This window comes from Coregonus lavaretus, assembly GCF_964263955.1.
Source record: "Coregonus lavaretus genome assembly, chromosome: 16".
Taxonomy (NCBI): Eukaryota; Metazoa; Chordata; class Actinopteri; order Salmoniformes; family Salmonidae; genus Coregonus; species Coregonus lavaretus.
Window position 1 is genome coordinate 21,273,128 of NC_140003.1, and position 26,626 is coordinate 21,299,753.

Here is a 26,626-nt window from a genome sequence, read left to right on the forward strand (position 1 = left end):
ATGGCTGCACTGATACAGTGCTCTGGGGATATGCAGCTCAGAGAGTATCTAATGCGGAACAGCTCAGCAACATCCCCAGTTCAGTTACTTGTCTTGGACATACACACCAGAACAGTACCAGTGTCTGTCGTAAGGCAAGGCAGACCACCCAGTGTTCACCACAGGAACCATGGGGAGCAGTCTCCTGATCAAGATGCAGTAAGGGCTACAGTAACCTTTCACTGTCTATATCACATCTTGGCAGGCCCTTTTATATTTATTATTTTAGTCAAATCTAGTCAGGTTCATGCTTAGAGGGGGAGATAAACCCACACTGGGTAAGGGAATAAACCAGTTTCAAGCAGTATTTGTATATGTTTTCTAGCAGCCAGTAAGAGTATTTGTGTATGTCAGGCCAGTGTTTTCATGCACACAGCCGGTGAGAGTGTTTATGTCATTCAAGCAGGCAGGCAGGGAGTCAGACAGGCAGGCAGGGAGTCAGACAGGCAGGCAGGTAGTCAGACAGGCAGGCAGGGAGTCAGACAGGCAGGCAGGTAGTCAGACAGGCAGGCAGGGAGTCAGACAGGCAGGCATGGAGTCAGACAGGCAGGCAGGGAGTCAGACAGGCAGGCAGGGAGTCAGACAGGCAGGCAGGTAGTCAGACAGGCAGGCAGGTAGTCAGACAGGCAGGCAGGGAGTCAGACAGGCAGGCATGGAGTCAGACAGGCAGGCAGGGAGTCAGACAGGCAGGCAGGTAGTCAGACAGGCAGGCAGGGAGTCAGACAGGCAGGCAGGTAGTCAGACAGGCAGGCAGGGAGTCAGACAGGCAGGCATGGAGTCAGACAGGCAGGCAGGGAGTCAGACAGGCAGGCAGGGAGTCAGACAGGCAGGCAGGTAGTCAGACAGGCAGGCAGGGAGTCAGACAGGCAGGCAGGGAGTCAGACAGGCAGGCAGGTAGTCAGACAGGCAGGCAGGGAGTCAGACAGGCAGGCAGGGAGTCAGACAGGCAGGCAGGGAGTCAGACAGGGAGTCGGGCAGACAGGCAGTGTCAGTGAGGGGCTGTTGGTTGCTGTTTTAAACACAGGTTGTTCCTCAGGGCAACGAAGACCCCCTGGTGTGTGTTCTGATGTACCCAGGGAGAAATGACCCCTGTCAATGCCTCTCATTTTCAAACCAACATATTGAGTCTCTTTGCTTATAGTATTGTGAGCTCACAGACACTTTCATTCCTGTCTTTCAATGCAGACATAATTAAAAGTTTGTTCTGTTTCGCAGCATGTGTATGTACTGTGTGTGCGCGTCCACCCCCCTACACCAGAGTTGACCTAGACAGTGATGGCATGTTATTGTTGTATCATGTTAGCGTTACCAACACTGCAGTAGAACAAACACAAGAGTGCAGGGTGAAAGGCACAGCCTCCTTAGTGATGATATATCTTTGTTGTAAAAATGTGATTCAATTTCATCACACTTTGACAGGCATATACTGACCTAATTTTATGACCTTACACGTCCCATACAGTAACGTAATACAGTATTTTACAGAATTTATTAGATATGTAAAAACATTGTCATGGGTCTTTTAACATAGGTCTGGCACTCCCTGTTATGCTCAGACTGGCAAAAGCAATAGGGAAAGCAACAAGTCACAAAGCCTGTACAGCTATGAACCGATTCCCAGATAGGATTCTTTCCAAACTATTTTATACATTCTCCGCTCATCAACAGTGAGAACAAACAGGGCTAGTATAAATTAATAGTTAGCGTGTCATGCCTGGCTTGTCTGTGTGTGGTCCTTTGAGGTGAGGTGGTTATGCTTGGCTTGGGCTCCAGTCCCACTTGGTCTCTCAGCCGTGAAAGGACTCATTAAAGTATGCATAGCCCCCTGGCTGCCTCAGCTCCTCCATAATACACACTGCACTGTTAGCATTGTTTTCAGGACAGTCAACCCATCACTGTTCTGAGAGGACTGCCTAGCAGGTTTAGTTAGCACTGGTGACTCAGCATAGACTGTCAAACCCACCTTAGCAAACCTGCACCAATGTGACTTGACGATTGAACCTCAGACACAGAACTTCACTTATTGTGAGAGTACAGTGAGCAGGCAAGATGGGCTCCTTTTCAATGTTGTAGTGTTTCTGCAGTCTCAGTCCCAACAATACAGAAACCCATTCTCTATCACAGAAAAACACATCTAGCAGAAGGCTGCACACCACTCCACTAGCATCATTATAGAGACAACCTGCTGGCCACAGTGTAGAATACATCACGCACTCTGCAGAGTCTAGTAGCTAGCGTAGAGCTGCACTGCTCCAAAGGTCCCTTCGCGTGCAAACTGCATGGGGCCACATCACCTGCCCCAGGCCTGAGCTCTGTAAACTCCACTCTGTCTTCTCTCAGCAGATTGCATCTCCCTCTCTCCCTCTCCCTCTAAGCACGCTATGATGACCAATAGGCTAAACAATCTCCCTCAGCTGTTAAATCACACACAAAAAAACCCAGGACCATATCACCAGGGTTGACATGATGTAGAGAGAGAGAGAGGAGGATAGGACAGCGTTAAGCACCCAGGCTCTGTGTCACACTTAAAACATTTCCTAAATTTGCTGTGTGTTACAGGACCCGCAAATAGCTGAAGTAGTGTATTTGTTATCTTCACCCAGCCTCCCTTGATATGAAAGTTTGATCTTTGTTCCTGAGGTAGAGGATGTGTTCTATGGCCATCTGAGAATGAGGTGACCTTCATGTTGGGTCAAAGAACGCTATAATTTAACTAACTAACGAACGGGCAGACGGACAGACAGACGGACTGACTGACGAACTATCTAACTAACAAAATTTGCTATTTTCCTTGATCCACTCTTCCCTTTCCTTCTCACTCTCTCCATTCAGCTCCAAGTTCATGTTCTATATAGTTTATGATCAACTCTCTGTGATCAGTCTGTTGAAAGCTGTGGTTGTCTGTCATGCCTGTTTGGGAATCATTCATGATGTAGATATGCCTGTATGAGTTTACTGGCCAATAAGCTTCATCATATCGGCGCCAAATCTTATGAGCTCAGTTGTTTGGAAATAACTGAGGTTCTTGAACCCCTATGATTGCATCGCTAATTACACTGTAATCAGAGGAATTAAATTGTGTTTTTACACAGCTCTCCAGATGGCTGCTAGCCAGAGAGTTAGCCTACTGCTCTAAAATAAGGCGGCCAGGTGGTTTATTCTCTTTGTCTCTGTCCCAAATGGCACCTTATTCCCTATTTAGTGCACTGCTTTTGACCAGGGCCCATATGCACTATATAGGGAATAGGGTGCAATTTGCAGCTCTTAATCCAAGCAGCTCTTTCTCTGTGCTCTCCTGATCAATAGCCAGAATGTTCACCTTGGGACCTAATGTTCCCACTGGATCTTCGTTCAGGGAAAAGGTAAAGTCGGATGCTATTGCCAGGGATATCAGAGACTTGTCTTGTCTGTCTCCACATCCCCTGCCTGCCTTTAGTTGAAATCAGTCAGAGTTGCTCAGGAAAGATTAGTTTGGCTGGTGGAGCGTCTCCGGCCAGATCTGAAGGCTCAGCTTTGATTCCCCTGTTTTTGGTTGATAAGTGTTCTCTGTTTTGATGTCTCTCTGATCTGGCTAATGGAACAGTATGTTAAGGGACGCAATATAAATTATTATTCTTTCAGCAATGGGTCAACACGACTTAGTACTCTGGTCAGGAGGCACAGTTTTTTAATGTTTGTTGAGTCATGACTCGTGACTTGATTTCATTTTGTGACAGTTGAGGGAATCATTTTTAAACCTTTATACCATGGCATTGTTGAATACTCGTTTCTGATTGGCTTGAAGGGCATTCTAGAGCGTGCATTATTTAAGAGATAATGCCCGAGAAGCCGGTGTTTGGAGGATATATTGGCACGGGTGTTGTTAGGCCGAGACGAAGTGCCAATATATCCTCCAAACACCGGCTTCAAGGGCATTATCACTTTTATACAACGGGTTACCAACATATTCAAATAATGATTGACATATTTTCATTAAAAACATTATTTTCATGAATTTATTCACACTATTTCATCCTTCCACAAGACATAGTCCCGACATACAGTATATCTAGGGTTGCTACCCAAGCCGGCTGGTCGTTCTACCCAGTCGTTCAGTCTTTTGGTTCTGTATCTAGTCATTCATTCTTAATGTTCCATTGCCATACTGGCTGGCAACATTCGTATCCCTTGTTTGCTAGCTAGCCAACTACAGATAATTTACAGCCAGAATAACAGCAAAGCTGCATTTGAATTTGTTTAAGCTGTTTTTTAGTGACATTTATTTGGATACATCCACAACAAGGAGCTAATGAGGCGCGATTTCGCCTGCCATTGAAAATCTGCTAATTCATCAGGACGCTGATGTTCAGAAGAGCTAGCCAACAACACAGCTAACACAATCACTTCAAACTTAAGCTGGAAAGACCGCAAACTAGCTGCACTTCGTTTAGTTTGAGCTTTTTTCAATTGACATTTCCTTGTATATATCCATAAAAATTATGCCAGCTGATTCATGATTTCGACTAGCTGAGAAACACTGTCTGCCTGTCTGTCTCATCCTGACTGCTGACAAGTTCATTACTATGGGACAGCTGGAGATCGAATTTGAATATTGAAACAATGTTGCAAATGTCGGAGAGACAGACAGCAAGGTTTATACAAATCTCTGCTGTTGAAAACTAAATGTTAGTCTAAAAGAAATGTGAGATAATAATAATATAATAATATGCCATTTAGCAGACGCTTTTATCCAAAGCGACTTACAGTCATGCGTGCATACATTTATTTTTTGTGTATGGGTGGTCCCGGGGATCGAACCCACTACCTTGGCGTTACAAGCGCCGTGCTCTACCAGCTGAGCTACAGAGGACCACGATAATGTCTAGATGCTTTTTGTAGTGAAGATCAAGTTTATAAATTGCCTGGCTGGGCTGATGAGACAGGGAATTGCGCAGTCAGATGGAACAGAGTAAATAGTCATTTTAACGTCATAGATTTAGCCGGTGGTAACTTGTGGAATAGACACCGGCTGGGATGCGCTTTTAACCAATCAGCATTCAGGATTAGACCCATCCGTTATATAATTCCCTATAACGCACAGTATATTTGCATGGTAGAATTCAATGGCTATGGGTCATTCTTACATGTTTTATGTTTGAGCTGCTCTTGAAAGTAAAAGTCGAAGTGAAACATTGTTGAATTCGATTTTCATAATAGCAAGCTTGGACTGATGATTTGGTTAGCTAAACTAGCAAGTCTGTTTGGTTACCAAGGCAACTACTGTTGCTATCTAGTAAACTTGCTAGCTACTTCAGTGGATGTTGAACACATTTCTAGTGGCACATGTGTTCATTTCTAGCCTTGGTATAAAATGGATAATCAACTTGTGGCTCTATGTGTTCTCTGGAAAATAATGCAACTGTGTGGAAGGTAAGTTAATGGGGGGTAAAAGTCCATAAACTGTAATTTGTCTTGCTTTTTCATGAATTTGTATGTATGATGTTATGTTCTTCCTATCACAGTGCATTTTCTTATATTCAAATATTTGTGAAAAACAGACAAGAAAGAAATATCTAATCGACTCTATTCTGGCAACATTGGCAACAAACTTGACATACAGTACCTAACCACTGAAAAAGTTTAACATCTTTCAATCAAGCACAGGTTTTTAGCTTAGTCTATACAACATGCGCATGTTTGAGATACACAGGTTATGTGTAGGTCCGCACAGATCAACAGATATTTACAATGCCTGGAAAAAAGTCCTATCAAGTGCCATAATAATCATACAGTGCCTTCGGAAAGTATTCAGACCCCTTGACCTTTTCCACATTTTGTTAGGTTACAGCCTTATTAAAAATTTATTAAAGTGCCTTGCAAAAGTATTCATCGCCCTTGGCGTTTTTCCTATTTTGTTGCATTACAACATGAATTTTAATTGATTTTAATTTGGATTTCATGTAATGAACATACACGAAATAGTCCAAATTGGTGAAGTGAAATGAAAGAAATAACTTGTTTCAAAAAATTCTAAAAAAAAGTGGTGCGTGCATCTGTATTGACCCCCTTTGCTATGAAGTCCCTAAATAAGATCTGGTGCAACCAATTACCTTCAGAAGTCACATAATTAGGTAAATAAAGTCCACCTGTGTGCAATCTAAGTGTCACATGATCTGTCACATGATCTCAGTATATATACACCTGTTCTGAAAGGCCCCAGAGTCTGCAACACCACTAAGCAAGGGGCACCACCAAGCAAGCAGCATCATGAAGACCAAGGAGCACTCCAAACAGGTCAGGGGCAAAGTTGTGGAGAAGTACAGATCAGGGTTGGGTTATAAAAAAATATCAGAAACTTTGTACATCTCACGGAGCACCATTAAATCCATTATTCAAAAATGGAAAGAATATGGCACCACAACAAACCTGCCAAGAGAGGGCCGCCCACCAAAACTCACGGACCACGCAAGGAGGAAGTTAATCAGAGAGGCAACAAAGAGACCAAAGATAACCCTGAAGGAGCTGCAAAGCTCCACAGTGGAGATTGGAGTATCTGTCCATAGGACCACTTTCAGCCGTACACTCCACAGAGCTGGGCTTTATGGAAGAGTGGCCAGAAAAAAGACATTGCTTAAAGAAAAAAATAAGCAAACACGTTTGGTTATCGCCAAAAGGCATGTGGAGGACTCCCCAAAAATATAGAAGAAGGTACTCAGGTCAGATGAGACTAAAATTGAGCTTTTTGGACATCAAGGAAAACGCTATGTCTGGCGCAAACCCAGCACCTCTCATCATCCCGAGAACACCTTCCCCACAGTGAAGCACGGTGGTGGCAGCATCATGCTGTGCGGATGTTTTTCATCAGCAGGGACTGGGAAACTGGTCAGATTTGAAGGAATGATGGATGGAGCTAAATACAGGGAAATTCTTGAGGGAAACCTGTTTCAGTCTTCCAGAGATTTGAGTCTGGGACGGAGGTTCACCTTCCAGTAGGACAATGACCCTAAGCATACTGCTAAAGCAACGCTTGAGTGGTTTAAGGGGAAACATTTAAATGTCTTGGAATGGCCTAGTCAAAGCCCAGACCTCAATCCAATTGAGAATCTGGGGTATGACTTAAAGATTGCTGTACACCACCGAAACCCATCCAACTTGAAGGAGCTGGAGCAGTTTTGCCTTGGAAGAATGGGCAAAAATCCCAGTGGCTAGATGTGCCAAGCTTATAGAGACATACCCCAAGAGACTTGCAGCTGTAATTGCTGCAAAAGGTGGCTCTACAAAGTATTGACTTTGGGGGGGGGTGAATAGTTATGCACGCTCAAGTTTTTAGTTTTTTTTGTCTAATTTCTTGTTTGTTTCACCCCAAAAAATATTTTGCATCTTCAAAGTGGTAGGCATGTTGTGTAAATCAAATTATACAACCCCCCCAAAAAATCAATTTTAATTCCAGGTTGTAAGGCAACAAAATAGGAAAAATGCCAAGGGGGGTGAATACTTTCGCATGCCACTGTATATTGTTTTTTTCCCTCCTCAATCTACACACAATACCCCATAATGACAAAGCAAAAACAGGTTTTTATATTTTTTTGCTAATTTATAAAAAATAAAAAACATAAATATCACATTTACATAAGTATTCAGACCCTTTACTCAGTACTTTGTTGAAGCACCTTTGGCAGCAATTACAGCCTTGAGTCTTCTTGGGTATGACGCTACAAGCTTGGCACACCTGTACTTGGGGAGTTTCTCCCATTCTTCTCTGCAGATCCTCTCAAGCTCTGTCAGGTTGGATGGGGAGCATTGCTGCACAGTTATTTTCAGGTCTCTCCAGAGATGTTAGATCGGGTTCAAGTCCGGGCTCTGGCTGGGCCACTCAAGGACATTCAGACTCGTCCCAAAGCCACTCCTGCATTGTCTTGGCTTTGTGCTTAGGGTCGTTGTCCTGTTGGAAGGTGAACCTTCACCCCAGTCTGAGGTCTTGAGCGCACTGGAGCAGGTTTTCATCAAGGATATCTCTGTACTTTTCTCCGTTCATCTTTGCCTCGATCCTGACTAGTCTCCCAGTCCCTGTCGCTGAAGAACAACCCCACAGCATGATGCTGCCACCACCATGCTTCACCGTAGCGATGGTGCCAGGTTTCCTCCAGATGTGACGCTTGGCATTCAGGCCAAAGAGTTCAATCTTGGTTTCATCGGACCAGAGAATCTTGTTTCTTGTGGTCTGAGAGTCTTTAGATGCCTTTTGGCAAACTCCAAGTGGCCTGTCATGTGCCTTTTACTGAGGAGTGGCTTCCGTCTCCTGATTGGTGGAGTACTGCAGAGATGGTTGTCCTTCTAGAAGGTTCTCCCATCTCCACAGAGGAACTCTAGAGCTCTGTTAGAGTGACAATCGGTTTCTTGGTCACCTCCCTGACCAAGGCCCTTCTCCCCCGATTGTGCAGTTTGGCCGGGCGGCCAGCTCTAGGAAGAGTCTTGGTAGATCCAAACGTCTTCCATTTAAGAACGATGGAGGCCGCTGTGTTCTTGGAGACCTTCAATGCTGCAGAAATGTTTAGGTACCCTTCCCCAGATCTGTGCCTCAACACAATCCTGTCTCGGAGCTCTACAGACAATTCCTTTGACGTCATGGCTTGGTTTTTGCTCTGACATGCACTGTCAACTGTGGGACCTTATATAGACAGGTGTGTGCCTTTCCAAATCATGTCCAATCAATTGAATTTACCACAGGTGGACTCCAATCAGGTTGTAGAAACATCTCAAGGATGATCAATGGAAACAGGATGCACCTGAGCTCAATTTCCAGTCTCATAGCAAAGGGTCTAAATACTTATGTAAATAAGGTATTTCTGTTTTTTATTTTTTATATATTTGCAAAAGTTTCTAAAAACCTGTTTTCGCTTTGTCATTATTGGGTATTGTGTGTAGATTTGAGGATTTGTTTTATTTAATTCATTTTAGAATAAGGCTGTAATGTAACAACATGTGGAGAAAGTAAAGGGGTCTGAATACTTTCCAAAGGCACTGTATATTCTATGTATCGTATGCCGCCGCCGCTTAAAAAGAGGGCCCAAGTGCTGCTGGGATTGTTTCCATGTGTACCTCTCCAAGTGAAACGCTTCCGACTGTCGTGGGGAGCTTCTAAAAACATAATCCACCCCCCCCCCCCCCCCCCCACACACACACAGCTCCACTTCCCTCCTCCTCAACCTCCCTTCATCTATATTATCTGATGACCCACGGTGACATTAAAGACTTTGAGCACACAGACAGAGAGACAGAAGGGTGAACAGACAGACAGAGAGAACAATTCAACACTACGAGTCATCTTCAATAACAATAGGCTTGTCGTGCACTACCTACCTCCTTGAATCACTTTGCTGATTGCTGACTGTTGTGGTGAGTTGAAAATGAAAGAGAGATGCCAAATGCTCAAGACCCTCTGAGTTTCTCCCTGTATAATTCACTACACTCTTAGAAAAAATGGTGTGCTCTAGAACCTAAAACGGTTCTTCGGCTGTTACCATAGAAGAACCATTTGAAGAACCCTTTTGTGTTTCAGGTTGAACCCTTTTGGTTCCAGGTAGAACCCTCTTGGGTTCCATATATAGCCCTTTTTACAGAGGGTTCTACATGGAACCCAAAAGGGTTCTCCCTGGAACCAAAAAGGGTTCTACCTTGAACCAAAAAGGATTCTCCTATGGGGACAGCCGAAGAACCCTTTTGGAACCCTTTTTTCTAAGAGTGTAGGAATGAGGGAGCATCAGCAGCACCTCCTGCTTAGACTGAGAGTACTAACAGAGAATATTCCCTTATAGCTAACTCATACTGTCAAATGATATATTTATTCTAAAAAGTACTTGTATTTCTGAATATCTGAATAATTCCATTGGCATTACAGTAACTCATTCCATAGGAAGAAGTCTTTGGCATAATTCACTTGAATCTATGACAATGTGATCATATACAGTAGTATCTTTGAAGAGCTGGCACTAAGCAGCTGCAGGAGTGTTCATTGCTATGCAGACCAGGCTCTGACCAGAACAGAGCAGAGATGAAGAACTGCAATGAATGCAGAACATGTGTAGAGCTTCCGCAGGGCAGCAGAACTGTTCTATGAACATATAGTACTTATAGATATTAGAAGTACAGAAGACAGTGGAGCTGGCTGTAGAACTATTGAACTGTTGAACTCTGTAACTCTATAATTTAAGAACTAGAGATTAAAGTTGCACAACTTTTGTACAGAGCTCTAGTAGAACTAGAGAGGTGGGTTAGCTGCTGCTGCTCCACACATAGACAAGAGAGGGACAAAGCCAGGGTACTGTTTCTCCCATAAACTGCTACAGAGATACAGGCAGCTAACTTGATGAAAGAGTTTGACAGAGTGGCCTGTTTGGGATGCTGCGGTTTGCAAAGAAGACGAGGAGGAGAAGTAATTTGGCATTCTCTGTGCTGCTGCCTCAAAAGAGAGGAGTGTGGCAAACTTTGTGGTGAGGGGTGACAGAAATCCATTTCAGTTTAGATGCTGAATCAAATAAAGTGCTTTGAGAGGTGGCTTTGATGGGAGAAGACTCTCTTGTCATCACACAGTTCCAGTTGAAAGACTGCACTCAAAGTACTTCAATAACACAGATGCTTCCTTCAATACAAAATGCAGGGTTGTGAAAAACCGGTTGTAAAAGATTTCCCCTTAGCAAGACAATGTCCATGTGCATATCAGAAGTACATCAAACACCAGGTCTAGATGATATCTCTGTCTCCTCTGACTTCTCTGTACAGTTGGTACGATGTAGACTCAAACAAACGCTGAGGAAAGAACACTTTAGAAATGAAGAAGTTCATGCAGATGTTAGATAAAAGAAAATGAACATGGAAAAACTATTGACCTGCAAACAGTACTGAGTTGCATGTATAAGGAGTTGTCCCCTATTTCTAGTTGAGAGTAAGTGGAAGTATCTTGCTGCTAAGCTACAGTCACATCCCTCTCTGTGTTGACGTTAGTCCCTATCCCTCCTTGTCCCTCCACCCAGTTATATTTAGTGGTGTTAAACCCTCCTGTAATTCAATCTGGTGACTTATGGAGGGAAAATGTGCCGGAGGATTTTCCCACCTCATGTCCATCTGAATGGAGAGAGCTGGAGCATATCCTGGACCTCCCTGCTTTAGACACAGGAGAACATAAACTGGTCACAGGGAATCTAAACTAGTCACTGTGTTGTCTTGACTCCGTTTCAACAGCTACGCTAACAGCTGAGACTTACAAAGTCAGCTTTGGCATGTTTCAAGGTGAAAAACGACTGTTGAAAAGGTTAGTTAGTAGCGTATCTCACCAAGCAAACGTAATCTTGGAAACCTAGAAACTAAATATTGCGTAATGTTGGGAGATCCGTAGCAACATGTTGCACTGAAGATCCGCTTTATAAAGCGATTGACAATTAAAGGCAATGTTCCCACGGTCACGGAGACTGTATTCAGGGAAAGCACTGCATATATCGGCTCAATCGGAAATGACCTTTACATTTTCACACGGATCTTCCACGATACTTATACGGATTGAATCCAGCCCTACGTAAACTAATCTTTGTTGTTATATTTCTAACAAAACTAACATGATCAGCCTGCTCTAAGTGAAACACACACACAAAAAAAGATTCAATAGAAAATCTCAATAATACAGATAGTAAAATGTAATGTCTTACTGTTACCTTTCAGGATCCCCTTGACCCATGTCTTCTTCTCTGCAGTAAACAAACTCACTAGGGATAATATCTTTCCACTGATGTGAGAATAGAAATTGCATTACATGGATCTGACTACACGTCAGCATTCTTCAATATCCCCTATGTTTATTGCAGGATCTGCCTAGCAGCACAATAGCCTGATCATTCATAACAGAAATATGAATATCCCAAACAAATTTAATGACACAGTGAACCATGATGACAAACACAACAAAGGCTGGTTATAAATACTCTCCAAAATATCCTAGTCTTCGTTTTTATATCAGGAAATAAGAACATCTATTTTTTTCCCATCCAAACAAAAAAACAGAGGCATCAGGAGAATTTCTGTCATTGTTTATTGTTTTGTAAATACAATACAAGGCACCAGAGGGGTATACTACAACTATCACGTTTCAGGAGAAGACCCAGATGCAGACAGTGTTGAAGTAACAAAAGTTTATTACAAAAACAGCGGGCAGAAAAACAACAGGTCAAGGGCAGGCAGCGGTCAGTAATCCAGATCAGAGTCCAAAAGGTAAAGAATGACAGGCAGTCTCAGGGTCAGGGCAGGCAGAGGTCAATAATCCAGGGTGGTGTAACAAGGTACAGAACGACAGGCAGGCTCAGGGTCAGGGCAGGCAGAATGGTCAAAATCGGGAAAACTAGAAAACAGGTACTAGAGAAAGACATGAGCAAGGGGAAAACCACTGGTAGGCTTGACGAAACAAAACAAACTGGCAACAGACGAACAGAGAACAGGTATAAATACACTGGGGATAATGGGGAAGATGGGCGACACCTGAAGGGGGGTGTAGACAATCACAAAGACAGGTGAAACAGATCAGGGTCTGACAACAACACAGGATCAATGAGTTAGCCAGCTAACTTTGATTTAAAAAAACAGATAACTATTGATTTTCTGGTTCATTTTAGAAAGCTAAACTTAGATATGTTTCTTTGGTTGTTGAGTCTATTTGACCATGCCCATTTCAAGCTTATCTTTCAAAAAGATAGGAGAGGTATTTATTCCCATTGTGTTTCCAGTCAGTGGAGCAAACAAACCCTAAACAAACTGGGCTCTTCCTCTATCTCGACAATTACCAGAACACATCTCTTTGTCTCGTTCTCTGTTACAGAAACAACGGTTTCAAAGTAATTTATTTGGAAAATGTATGTGATGTCATGGAATGACATAACAGGTGCAGGAAACAAGTGATCTCAGGAGTTGAAAGACATCTCTTTCAATCATTCAACATTCCGTTTTCAATAGCAAGTAGCAACAGGCAGAGTCAGATACGGCACTCCAAATATCTGTAATGACTATCTTATGGATGTCTGTTTAGTAAAAATCTTGAATGATGAATTGGCAGAGAGACAGTCTGACATACAGTGGGGAAATAAAGTATTTAGTCAGCCACCAATTGTGCAAGTTCTTCCACTTAAAAAGATGAGAGAGGCCTGTAATTTTCATCATAGGTACACGTCAACTATGACAGACAAAATGAGAAAAAGAAATCCAGAAAATCACATTGTAGGATTTTTAATGAATTTATTTGCAAATTATGGTGGAAAATAAGTATTTGGTCAATAACAAAAGTTTCTCAATACTTTATTATATACCCTTTGTTGGCAATGACACAGGTCAAACGTTTTCTGTAAGTCTTCACAAGGTTTTCACACACTGTTGCTGGTATTTTGGCCCATTCCTCCATGCAGATCTCCTCTAGAGCAGTGATGTTTTGGGGCTGTCGCTGGGCAACACGGACTTTCAACTCCCTCCAAAGATTTTCTATGGGGTTGAGATCTGGAGACTGGCTAGGCCACTCCAGGACCTTGAAATGCTTCTTACGAAGCCACTCCTTCGTTGCCCGGGCGGTGTGTTTGGGATCATTGTCATGCTGAAAGACCCAGCCACGTTTCATCTTCAATGCCCTTGCTGATGGAAGGAGGTTTTCACTCAAAATCTCACGATACATGGCCCCATTCATTCTTTCCTTTACACGGATCAGTCGTCCTGGTCCCTTTGCAGAAAAACAGCCCCAAAGCATGATGTTTCCACCCCCATGCTTCACAGTAGGTATGGTGTTCTTTGGATGCAACTCAGCATTCTTTGTCCTCCAAACACGACGAGTTGAGTTTTTACCAAAAAGTTATATTTTGGTTTCATCTGACCATATGACATTCTCCCAATCCTCTTCTGGATCATCCAAATGCACTCTAGCAAACTTCAGACGGGCCTGGACATGTACTGGCTTAAGCAGGGGGACACGTCTGGCACTGCAGGATTTGAGTCCCTGGCGGCGTAGTGTGTTACTGATGGTAGGGTTTGTTACTTTGGTCCCAGCTCTCTGCAGGTCATTCACTAGGTCCCCCCGTGTGGTTCTGGGATTTTTGCTCACACCGTTCTTGTGATCATTTTGACCCCACGGGGTGAGATCATGCGTGGAGCCCCAGATCGAGGGAGATTATCAGTGGTCTTGTATGTCTTCCATTTCCTAATAATTGCTCCCACAGTTGATTTCTTCAAACCAAGCTGCTTACCTATTGCAGATTCAGTCTTCCCAGCCTGGTGCAGGTCTACAATTTTGTTTCTGGTGTCCTTTGACAGCTCTTTGGTCTTGGCCATAGTGGAGTTTGGAGTGTGACTGTTTGAGGTTGTGGACAGGTGTCTTTTATACTGATAACAAGTTCAAACAGGTGCCATTAATACAGGTAACGAGTGGAGGACAGAGGAGCCTCTTAAAGAAGAAGTTACAGGTCTGTGAGAGCCAAAATCTTGCTTGTTTGTAGGTGACCAAATACTTATTTTTCACCATAATTTGCAAGTAAATTCATTAAAAATCCTACAATGTGATTTTTTGGTTTTTCTTTCCTCAATTTGTCTGTCATAGTTGACGTGTACCTATGATGAAAATTACAGGCCTCTCTCATCTTTTTAAATGGGAGAACTTGCACAATTGGTGGCTGACTAAATACTTTTTTCCCCCACTGTATCTCAGAGTCTCAACCTTTACACTGCTGATTAAATCTGTAACCATATACAGTAGCTATGTCAGGAGGTCAGGAGGGCTGATAGGGAGATGAGAAGCAGCTCTCAAGACATTGTCCAGAGCAGGGACTTCAGTAAATGTCACAGAGCCACTCGCCCATTGATATGACTTACATAGGGTTGCCCTCGTGCCCTTTTTAAATGTGGTGTCATGCCATTTCAAGTGGGCAGCTAGCCTGTGTCAGGTTCTGAAGAAAAGCCTGTAGCTGTTATGTAAGCTACATCAAGGAAGGTCAGGGGACTTTAGACCTATTGGTTTATAACCCACTAAATGCAAGGTGCCATTATTTTTGTCATGGAACGGGAACTGGGTGATCGGAGCAGAGGTAGTGAAATGTTAGCTAACCGTTTATAGCAAGCAATGTGAACACTAGGTACAGCTTTGGAGTGTGAATCTTGTTGCGTGGATACATGGTGTGTGTGTGTGTGTGTGTGTGTGTGTGTGAGCGCCTGTCTGTGTGTCAAACTGTCAAACCATCTGTATGTGTGTCTTTCCGTCTGTCTGTCAACAGCTTCCAATGCCTCTCATGTTGCAGTATGGAAAATGGACATTAAAGATGACAGTATGTGAGAGAGGAGGGAGTATTTACACCAACATGTTTCCTGGAAGAGCAGGAAGGACGGGGATCCGTAGAAATAATAAAAGGGGAATAACACTAGCCACTGTTCCAACTATACAGACCAACATTCTACCACACATATTCCATTTGCAAACCTCCACATAGCTCAGCAGGTTATTGTAACACAGGTCACATAACTAAACTGTATTAGAGGAGCCAGTGTCGAAATACTTTACATAAGGTCATGCAAAGGTACGCCACGTACAGATACGATTACAGTTACTGTACTGTACAAGCATGTTTTAGTGGTGTGTGTATGTGTTGAGACAAGATAAGTTAATACTGACAAGAGAAATTACAAATTACCTCGGACCAAGTTAGAGCGCCTTCAGAAAGTTTTCATACCCCTTGACTTATTCCACATTTTGTTGTGTTACAGACTGAATTCAAAATGGATTGAATTTCTCACCCATACACACACAATACCCCATAATGACAAAGTGAAAACATATTCCTAGAAATGTATTGAAAATGAAATACAGAAATATCTAATTTACATAAGTATTCACACTCCTTTGCAATGATGCATCCAATTCCCTTTGATTGTCCTACAGCTTCATTGGAGTCCACCTGTGACCATTTAAATTCTTTGGACATGATTTAGAAAGAAACACACCTGTCTATATAAGGTCCCACAGTTGACAGTGCATGTCAGAGCAGCAACTATACCATGAAGTCCAAGGAACTGTCCGTAGATCTCAGAGATAGAATTGTGATGAGGCATATATCTGGGGAAGGGTATAAAACAATTTCTAGAGTGTTGAAAGTTTCCAAGAGCACAGTGGGAAATGGGAAATGGAAAAAATATGGAACTACCCAGACTCTGCCTAGAGCTGGCCGTCCGACCAAATTGAGCAACCGGGCAAGAAGGACCTTGGTCAGGAAGGTGACCAAGAACCCAATGACCTCTCTGACAGAACTACAAAGTTTCTTGGCTGAGATGGGAGAACCTGCCAACAGTCTCTGCAGCAGGGATCATCAACTAGATTCAGCCGTGGGCCGAATGGTTGAGGGGCCGGAACATAATTACAAATAATTTGTAGACTGCAAATGGACCGCAAGCAGCACAAACAGATATAATATTTGACTAAAACATAATAATTTCAAAACGTATATTTGTTATACGGTCACATGTCTCTCTTATGCGTGGGAATATGTGGGAACAGATTTCCAAAATTAAAATAATTTGGAGCTGATTTCCTGGTGTTTTACAGTCTTATGTTCAACTAAGGAAACAGAAATATATATATATACACATTAACCCTTGAATGAGTAGGTGTTCTTTCTTTATTTTTACTATTTTCTACATTGTAGAATAATAGTGAAGACATCAAAACTATGAAATAACACATATGGAATCATATAGTAACCAAAAAAGTGTTAAACAAATCAAATTATATTTTATATTTGAGATTCTTCAAGTAGCCACCCTTTGCCTTGATGACAGCTTTGCACACTCTTTGCATTCTCTCAACCAGCTTCATGAGGTAGTCACCTGGAATGCATTTCAATTAAAAGGTATGCCTTCTTAAAAGTTAATTTGTGGAATTTCTTTCCTTCTTAATGTGTTTGAGCCAATCAGTTGTGTTGTGACGAGGTAGGGGGGTATACAGAGGATAGCCCTATTTGGTAAAAGACCAAGTCCATATAATGGCAAGAACAGCTCAAATAAGCAAAGAGAAATGACAGTCCATCATTACTTTAAGACATGAAGGTCAGTCAATACGGAAAATGTCAAGAACTTTGAAAGTTTCTTCAAGTGCAGTCGCAAAAACCATAAAGTGTTATGATGAAACTGGCTCTCATGAGGACCGCCACAGGAATGGAAGACCCAGAGTTACCTCTTCTGCAGAGCATAAGTTACCAGCCTCAGAAATTGCAGCCCAAATAAATGCTTCACAGAGTTCAAGTAACAGACACATCTCAACATCAACTGTTCAGAGGAGACTGTGTGAATCAGGCCTTCATGGTCGAATTGCTGCAAAGAAACCACTACTAAAGGACACCAATAATAAGAAGAGACTTGCTTGGGCCAAGAAACACGAGCAATTTACATTAGACCGGTGGAAATGTGTCCTTTGTTCTGGAGTCCAAATTTGAGATTTTTGGTTCCAACCGCCATGTCTTTGTGAGACGTGGTGTGGGTGAACGGATGATCTCTGCTTGTGTATTTCCAACCGTAAAGCATGGAGGAGGAGGTGTTATGGTGTGGGGGTGCTTTGCTGGTGACACTGTCTGTGATTTATTTAGAATTCAAGGCACACTTAACCAGCATGGCTGCCACAGCAAGACTGTTGGAAAAGCATTCCAGGTGAAGCTGGTTGAGAGAATGTCAAAAGTGTGCAAAGCTGTCATCATGGCAAAGGGTGGCTATTTGAAGAATCTCAAATATAAAATATATTTTGATTTGTTTAACACTTTTTTGGTTACTACATGATTCCATTTGTGTTATTTCATAGTTTTGATGTCTTCACTATTATTCTACAATGTAAAAAAAATTAGTAAAAATAAAGAAAAACCCTTGGATGAGTAGGTGTGTCCAAACATTTGACTGGTACTATATATATATATACACTGCTCAAAAAAATTAAGGGAACACTTAAACAACACAATGTAACTCCAAGTCAATCACACTTCTGTGAAATCAAACTGTCCACTTAGGAAGCAACACTGATTGACAATACATTTCATATGCTGTTGTGCAAATGGAATAGACAACAGGTGGAAATTATAGGCAATTAGCAAGACACCCCCAATAAAGGAGTGGTTCTGCAGGTGGTGACCACAGACCACTTCTCAGTTCCTATGCTTCCTGGCTGATGTTTTGGTCACTTTTGAATGCTGGCGGTGCTTTCACTCTAGTGGTAGCATGAGACGGAGTCTACAACCCACACAAGTGGCTCAGGTAGTGCAGCTCATCCAGGATGGCACATCAATGCGAGCTGTGGCAAGAAGGTTTGCTGTGTCTGTCAGCGTAGTGTCCAGAGCATGGAGGCGCTACCAGGAGACAGGCCAGTACATCAGGAGACGTGGAGGAGGCCGTAGGAGGGCAACAACCCAGCAGCAGGACCGCTACCTCCGCCTTTGTGCAAGGAGGAGCAGGAGGAGCACTGCCAGAACCCTGCAAAATGACCTCTAGCAGGCCACAAATGTGCATGTGTCTGCTCAAACGGTCAGAAACAGACTCCATGAGGGTGGTATGAGGGCCCGACGTCCACAGGTGGGGGTTGTGCTTACAGCCCAACACCGTGCAGGACGTTTGGCATTTGCCAGAGAACACCAAGATTGGCAAATTCGCCACTGGCGCCCTATGCTCTTCACAGATGAAAGCAGGTTCACACTGAGCACATGTGACAGACGTGACAGAGTCTGGAGACGCCGTGGAGAACGTTCTGCTGCCTGCAACATCCTCCAGCATGACCGGTTTGGCGGTGGGTCAGTCATGGTGTGGGGTGGCATTTCTTTGGGGGGCCGCACAGCCCTCCATGTGCTCGCCAGAGGTAGCCTGACTGCCATTAGGTACCGAGATGAGATCCTCAGACCCCTTGTGAGACCATATGCTGGTGCGGTTGGCCCTGGGTTCCTCCTAATGCAAGACAATGCTAGACCTCATGTGGCTGGAGTGTGTCAGCAGTTCCTGCAAGAGGAAGGCATTGATGCTATGGACCGCCCGTTCCCCAGACCTGAATCCAATTGAGCACATCTGGGACATCATGTCTCGCTCCATCCACCAACGCCACGTTGCACCACAGACTGTCCAGGAGTTGGCGGATGCTTTAGTCCAGGTCTGGGAGGAGATCCCTCAGGAGACCATCCGCCACCTCATCAGGAGCATGCCCAGGCGTTGTAGGGAGGTCATACAGGCACGTGGAGGCCACACACACTACTGAGCCTCATTTTGACTTGTTTTAAGGACATTACATCTAAGTTGGATCAGCCTGTAGTGTGGTTTTCCACTTTAATTTTGAGGGTGACTCCAAATCCAGACCTCCATGGGTTGATAAATTTGATTTCCATTGATCATTTTTGTGTGATTTTGTTGTCAGCACATTCAACTATGTAAAGAAAAAAGTATTTAATAAGATTATTTCATTCATTCAGATCTAGGATGTGTTATTTTAGTGTTCCCTTAATTTTTTTGAGCAGTGTATATATATATATATATATATATATATATATATATATATTGCTCAGAAAACTTGGGGTGACAAATAAAACCACCCTCGGGAACCCTGCTCTACAGCATTTTACCAATCTGGGCTTTATGGGAGAGTGGCCAGACGGAAGCCACTCCTGAGTAAAAGGCACATGACAGCACGCCTAGAGTTTGCCAAAAGGCACGTGAACGATTCTGAGATAAAAGATTCTGTGGTCTGATGAGACAAAAATGGAGAAAACCAGGTACAGCTCATCACCAGTCTAACACCATCCCTACCGTGAAACATGGTGGTGGCAGCATCATGCTATGGGGATGCTTTTCAGCGGCAGGGACTGGGAGACTGGTAAGGATAGAAGAAACAACAAATGGAGCCAAATGATGTGAGATGTGCAAAGCTAATACAGTAATACCCAAGATGACTCAAAGCTGTAATCGCTGCCAAAGGTGCTTCTACAAAGTATTGACTCACGGGTGTGAATACTTATGTAGATAAGATATTTCTGTATTTCATTTGTAAATTATTTGCCAACATTTCTAAAAACACGTTTTCACTTTGTCATTGTGGGATATTATGTGTAGATGGGTGTGACATTTGTTTTATCCATTTTGAATTCAGGCTGTAACACAACAAAATGTGGAATAAGTCAAGGGGTATGAATACTTTCTGTCGGCACTGTAGTGGAGCTCTTGACATTGTACCATATATTGGCTGTTATACAGTTCTTAGTTCTCAGTACTGAATAGATTCCAGTCAGCAGGCCCTTAGGAGGAAATATACTGTACCAGAGATGTTTTGGAAGAACGTACAGGGAGAGAAAAGGGACTGTCTAGGAACGATCCATTTCCTCCGATGATTAAATGTTGCAGATGACGGGACTTTGGTAAGCATCCCATTTCAATAAAGCAGCGGTAATATAAAGGTAATCAATTCTGTCACGTAAATAATGGTTAATCTGGAGTAATAACATTGGCCATGGTCGTACGCCTGTCATGGATAAATGTCAGAGGAGAGAATAGGGGCTTGCTCATATTTCTATTCCCTGTAGGGGATCTAATTTTACACTCCTTCCTGTCTCTCAACCATACCTCTCTCTCCCCCACGTTCCTTCACTGTCTATGTACCTCTCTCTCTCTCGCTCTCGTCTCCCCGCTGCCCCTCTCTACTTTTGTCATGCTGTTCCAATTTTATTAAATTAATGAATTCATTTGTGCCTAGATATTGTTTATTCCTGTCCATATGTCTGCTGCCACTGTACTGTTGTACACTTTTTGCCAAGTCATTATTGCAAAATAGAAAGTATTCTCATCTCAATAACCTACCTGGTTAAATAGAGGTCATATGATATTGATGATAGTGTTTCCACCAGCTGTGCATCTGAAGATGATTAGCATGCATGGATATAATGTAGTAGGATAGCATGGATATAAATAGTCTGCCTTTTACCCCATGTATCACTCTCCCACTGGGGGAAAGTGCTAGCTGGGACTGGGTGGTTGGTGGGAGCAAGGCAGGGGGCTAAAGTGGGTTGGAGGGAGCAGAGTAGGACCCATTGGTTGTGTAAGGAAACCTGGGGATTATAAAAAGGTCCTAACTATGCCAGACATTCCATGCCAGGGAGGATGTGGGTATAAATAATAGGGCATGTGGAGGGCATGTTCCGAGGAGAGGGGGGAGAGGGGGCCCTTCAATCAGAGACCTGTCAGGAGGAGGGGAGCGTGTGTGTGCATTTTTGAGAGTTTTTTTTATGTATGGGGTGGACCCTCTGTCATTACCATGGATCATTACTCTCAATCATGGCAGGGCTATACAGATTGGGTGAAGGGGCACACACACACGTTATGTTCTTCCATCCTCGTGGGGACCAAAAATGAATTTCCATTCAAAATCTTATTTTCCCTAACCCGTAACCCTAACCCTACATCATGTGCATTTAGAACACACACTTTGGAGCCCCTAACCTTCCTACATGTCTATTCAAATATGTAGGCTATTATTTACCCTCATTATGATATACATATATTTTTTTTTACATTTTAGCAGATGCTCTTATCCAGAGCGACTTACAGGAGCTATTATTATAAGTGCCTTGCTCAAGGGCACATCAACAGATTTTTCACCTAGTCGGCTCAGGGATTCAAACCAGCAACCTTTTGGTTACCGGCCCAACACTCTTAACTGCTAGGCTACCTGCCGCCCAACAGTATGAACCTTGTCCCCATTCGTTTGATTTGACCTCCTTCTCTCTCTTTGTCTCTCCATACAGACCTTACGGTGAGCTCACCAACTGCACCTACCTGATCGCCCTGAAGATGGACTGTTTCTGGCCCAACCGGCAGGTGGACGAGTTCTTCATCCGCATCCACAAGCAGTACTTCCACGACTGCTCTCTGTCGGGACGGCAGCTGCGTGATCCACCCAACCGTATCCTTGGGCCATTCATTGTGGTGCCCATCCTTGTCACGCTGCTCATGACTGCCCTAGTGGTGTGGAGGAGCAAGCGCAGCGAAGGCATTGTGTAACCGGGGCCAGCCCCAACCTCCAGGCCCCCAGCCAGGGCAGAAGAGGTCTAGAGGAGGCCCCCTCCACCCATGACAGAGACAGGTATACATAACGCTGCTGCTTCTACAGAACAGACATCATGGACCAGGCAAGGGACTGGGAGGACTATCAAAGCCTGTATCAAGGTCAACATTATAGACCATCTATGGTACTGTCACTCTGTTGGAGATGACACTGAGCTACAGCCACAGGATATAGGAAAGGACACAGACTACAAGATGAGGATTCATAGAACTACACTGATTATACCCTGCAGGAGGACTGGTTTAAAAATGGAGTGCCTGCTTTCATTACCTTTTATCTGCAAATCCAATCTAGGTGGAGCATCACAAGCTGTTTTCCATGAAGGACAGATGGTGTCTGATTGGTTTGAAGGACTTCCTGGGCATGAGGTCATTTCCTGTGCAGTGAGTTGGGACACTTTGGCACAGCTCCTGAAGTGGACTTTTGACAGTCAGTCACCGATTGGTTGATAAATAGCATCTTCCTATCATCTCTCTGCTTTATGGATGATGTCTGTGCACTCTGTACTCACCTCATAAACACTGTCTGGATCCAATATCCCCTGTCCCTGCACCTGTCCCTGTCCCTGCACCTGTCCCTGTCTCTGCCCTGTCCCTGTTCCTGTTCATAACTGCCAAGACATTTCTACACTCACCCTTCAAGTCCTTACTTTGGCATTGTGCCAAAATGCTGTCAGTTATCAAAAGAATATAAATAATAAAATGAGCCATGAATAGAAAGTGAATATGAAAAAGAGGTGATAAAAAATGACTGATGTATGTGAGACTGAGGTACAGCATACTGTGCAAATGATGGTTGGGGGTGGGGTTGAACCCCAACTTTGGTGTCATAAAAAAAAGATAATAAAAAAAGAATGATTTTATGTGTGGTATGATTGCTAGTTAGCCTATTGCAGATCTGGACAAACGATCCACCTACCACTATTGTCACTATGAATGGTTGATACAGGGCAGGAAATATCACCCCCCCCCCCCCCCACCCCCACCTCCCCCATGTAAATGTTGACTGTGTACAACAAACTTGGATTAAAAACAAAGACGTGACATTGTGAATCAGTTGCTTTGTAAGGACATGCTCCGGAACTTTGGCGACTAGTAAGTATTTTTTCAACCTCTCGCTTTGGGCTGGTTGTGTCAATGTGTAGTTCATACAGTGCATTCAGAAAGTATTCAGACCCCTTTACCTTTTCCACATTTGTAGCGTTACAGCCTTATTCTAATATTGATTAAATAGTTTTTTTCCTCATCAATCTACACACAATACCCCATAATGAAAAAGCAAAAACAGGTTTTTAGACATTTTTGCAAATGTATACAAATAAAAAAACGGACATATCACATTTACATAAGTATTTAGACCTTCTACTCAGTACTTTGTTGAAGCACCTTTGGCTACGATTACAGCCTCGAGTCTTCTTGGGTATGACGCCACAAGCTTGGCACATCTGTATTTGGAGCGTTTCTCCCATTCTTCTCTGCAGATCCTTTCAAGCTCTGTCAGGTTGGAGATGACCGTCGCTGCACAGCTATTTTCAGGTCTCTCCAGAGATGTTCTTTCAGGTTCAAGTCCGGGCTCTGGCTGGGCCACTCAAGGTCATTCAGAGACTTGTCCTGAAGCCACTCCTGCGTTGTCTTGGCTGTGTGCTTAGGGTCATTGTCCTGGTGGAAGGTGAACCTTCGCTCCAGTTTGAGGTCCTGAGCGCCCTGGAGCAGGTTTTCATAAAGGATCTCTCTGTACTTTGCTCTGTTCATCTTTCCCTCAATCCTGACTAGTCTCCCAGTCCCTGCCGCTGAAAAACATCCCCACAGCATGGTGCTGCCACCAACATGCTTCACTGTAGGGATGGTGCCAGCTTTCCTCCAGAAATGACTCTTGGCATTCAGGCTAAAGAGTTCAATCTTGGTTTCATCAGACCAGAGAATCTTGTTTCACATGGTCTGAGAGTCTTTAGGTGCCTTTTGGCAAACTACAAGTGGGCTGTCATGTGCCTTTTACTGAGGAGTGGCTTCTGTCTGGCCACTCTACCATAAAGGCCTGATTGGTGGAGTACTGCAGAGATGGTTGTCCCATTTCCACAGAGGAACTCTGAAGCTCTCTCAGAGCGACTATTGGGTTCTTGGTCACCTCCCTGACCAAGGCCCTTCTCCCCCGATTGCTCAGTTTGGCCAGGCGGCCAGCTCTAGGAAGAGTCTTGGTGGTTCCAAACTTCTTCCACTTAACAATGATGGAGGCCACTGTGTTCTTGGGGACTTTCAATGCTGCAGACATTTTTTTTACCACAGGTGAATTTTTTACCTCATTGAATTTACCACAGGTGGACTCCAATCTAGTTGTAGATACATCTCAAGGATGATCAATGGAAACAGGATGCACCTGAGCTCAATTTCGAGTCGCACAGCAAAGGGTCTGAATGCTTATGTAAATAAGGTATTTCTTTGTTTAATATTGAATAACATTTTCTAAAAACCAGTTTTTGCTTCGTCATTATGGGGTATTGTGTGTAGATTGATGAGGATTTTTTTTTTTTAATCCATTTTAGAATAAGGCTGTAACGTAACAAAATGTGGAAAAAGTCAAGGGGTCTGAATACTTTCCGAATGCACTGTACATGCATAATCTGTGAGCAGAATTACTGTTTTACCTCAATTAGCCATGAAATCCCTAGTTTGAAAGCAACGGTTTTATGGAAGCTGTGCGGAGCCATTTTGCCTACATTTTCCTCCTCCACGTGGGCCAGCCCCCTAGCAATTCCAGTTCTAGCCAATGAGCTTCAGCTCCTCGCCATTTGAGTGACAGCTCGCAAGATGCACACACAGCAGAGCGATAGAGAAAGCAATGATGTGGTCCACATATCTGCACATAGGTGACGCAGTATGCAATTTTGGCTCATGAGTGATATTTTCAGAATTACTGGCTAAAAAGTATACAAAAGTATCGGAGAATCTCTTAACAGTGGTTTGGTGTGATGACTCTTGTCTGCGTAGTCACACAAGGCATAAGGTTAGAAGATTGTTTAGTAAGTTACTGACACACTGTCATGTCTGTGTAACAGCAGTGTTGAAGATTGGTCCCTTTATTGGGTCCTAAGCAAGGCTAATGGCGTCATCACCCGATAGAGACATTGCCTTTAAGAGCAGAGCATCCTGCTTATGGAATTTTCTGATGTACTCTTTATCTTATTAGTACTGAGAGGCAAAGCGTCTATGTGTCCGGCTGCTTTTCAAATTGCCTTTATATTACTATGGCTGAGACCTGGTTTTGCCGTCTACAAGACCTGGGCTCCCAAAGCCCCCAAAGCTACCAGTTTACTCCTCTTCACAGGGCAATACTCTCTCTCTGATCTCAGCGACCTTTCCACACAGACTTCAAAGCACCTTGATTGCTTTAAGAGATTTAATAACCTTTTCGGTCCTCTGCTCAGCTCCCGTATTCAAAACCCTCCCCTTCATTATGAGTCTTGTCAGGCTCGCATGTAGAACATAGTGTACTCCGGGAAACGGGGTAAAAGACCACCTGAAGGATAACTGCCTGGTACTGGGAATCTTAGTCCAATGAGACTACTGGTCAATTCAGTCTTTAAGGCATAAAATATGGAGGGAATGTTTATCTAATTATAATTTAATGGTGTTTTAATGAGGTCACTCTCCCAATTATAAACCGTCTTACTGAATTGAGAACAAAACGTTTCCTACATATTTCTGTCTTTGTTTGGGGCTGAAGACATCAGCACCTTTTAAAAATAGATAAATATCTGAGACAGGCTATTAATAATATAATAATATGCCATTTAGCAGACGCTTTTATCCAAAGCAACTTACAGTCATGTGCGCATAATTTTTTTTAAACGTATGGGTGGTCCCGGGGATCGAACCCACTACCCTGGTGTTACAAGCGCCGTGCTCTACCAGCTGAGCTACAGAGGAACACTATTAAAATCCTAGAGCATAATCTGCAGATAAAAGTTTACTTCTCACTCTTTAAAACAGTTGCATTCAGCACAATATAGTAAATAGAAAATAAGCCAATATGACTTAAGTATCTCCATACAAATAAAAGGCCCTATCTTCTCTTAGTCAGATGCACAAGCATTGGTTCTCCATTCTGCAATGCTCTGCGCTTCGACATGTGTTGTAGATAAGGATAGGGCTTGTTAGGGTCATACCTTAGCTGTATTAAAAGTTGCAGATTCTCATGCATATTTTATGTAATTTACAACTGATGTGATGACATGATAATTACCAGCAAATCAATAAAACTAAGAAATCTTGAGGAAAGGACTATGGGAAAGCCTGTGGGTTGGGATTGAGGTTGGTAGTGTACATGTAATTACATTTACAGAATGTAGGCAGAGTTACACAGTGCAGTGTCTCATGACAGAGCTGGTACAGAGCTGACAGGGATGTGAGATTTCAGTGTGCTATATTTTCCCTGCCTGTGGAGTGTTACTGGGTTCCTCACAGTAGTTATGCAACC

The 26,626-nt window shown here is 43.3% G+C and overlaps 1 protein-coding gene across 1 annotated transcript in view; it reads left to right on the forward strand.

The window, feature by feature from the left end:
• The window catches only part of LOC311143345 (receptor activity-modifying protein 1-like), a 75,309-nt gene extending 52,114 nt beyond the window's left edge, over window positions 1–23,195 (forward strand). Inside the window, exon 3 of the mRNA XM_084179186.1 lies at window positions 21,834–23,195. Within this exon, the coding sequence (XP_084035312.1) occupies window positions 21,834–22,089 (256 nt within the window). The 3' untranslated portion in view covers window positions 22,090–23,195. The remainder of the gene's footprint in view (window positions 1–21,833) is intronic.
• The last annotated feature ends 3,431 nt before the right edge of the window (window positions 23,196–26,626 follow it).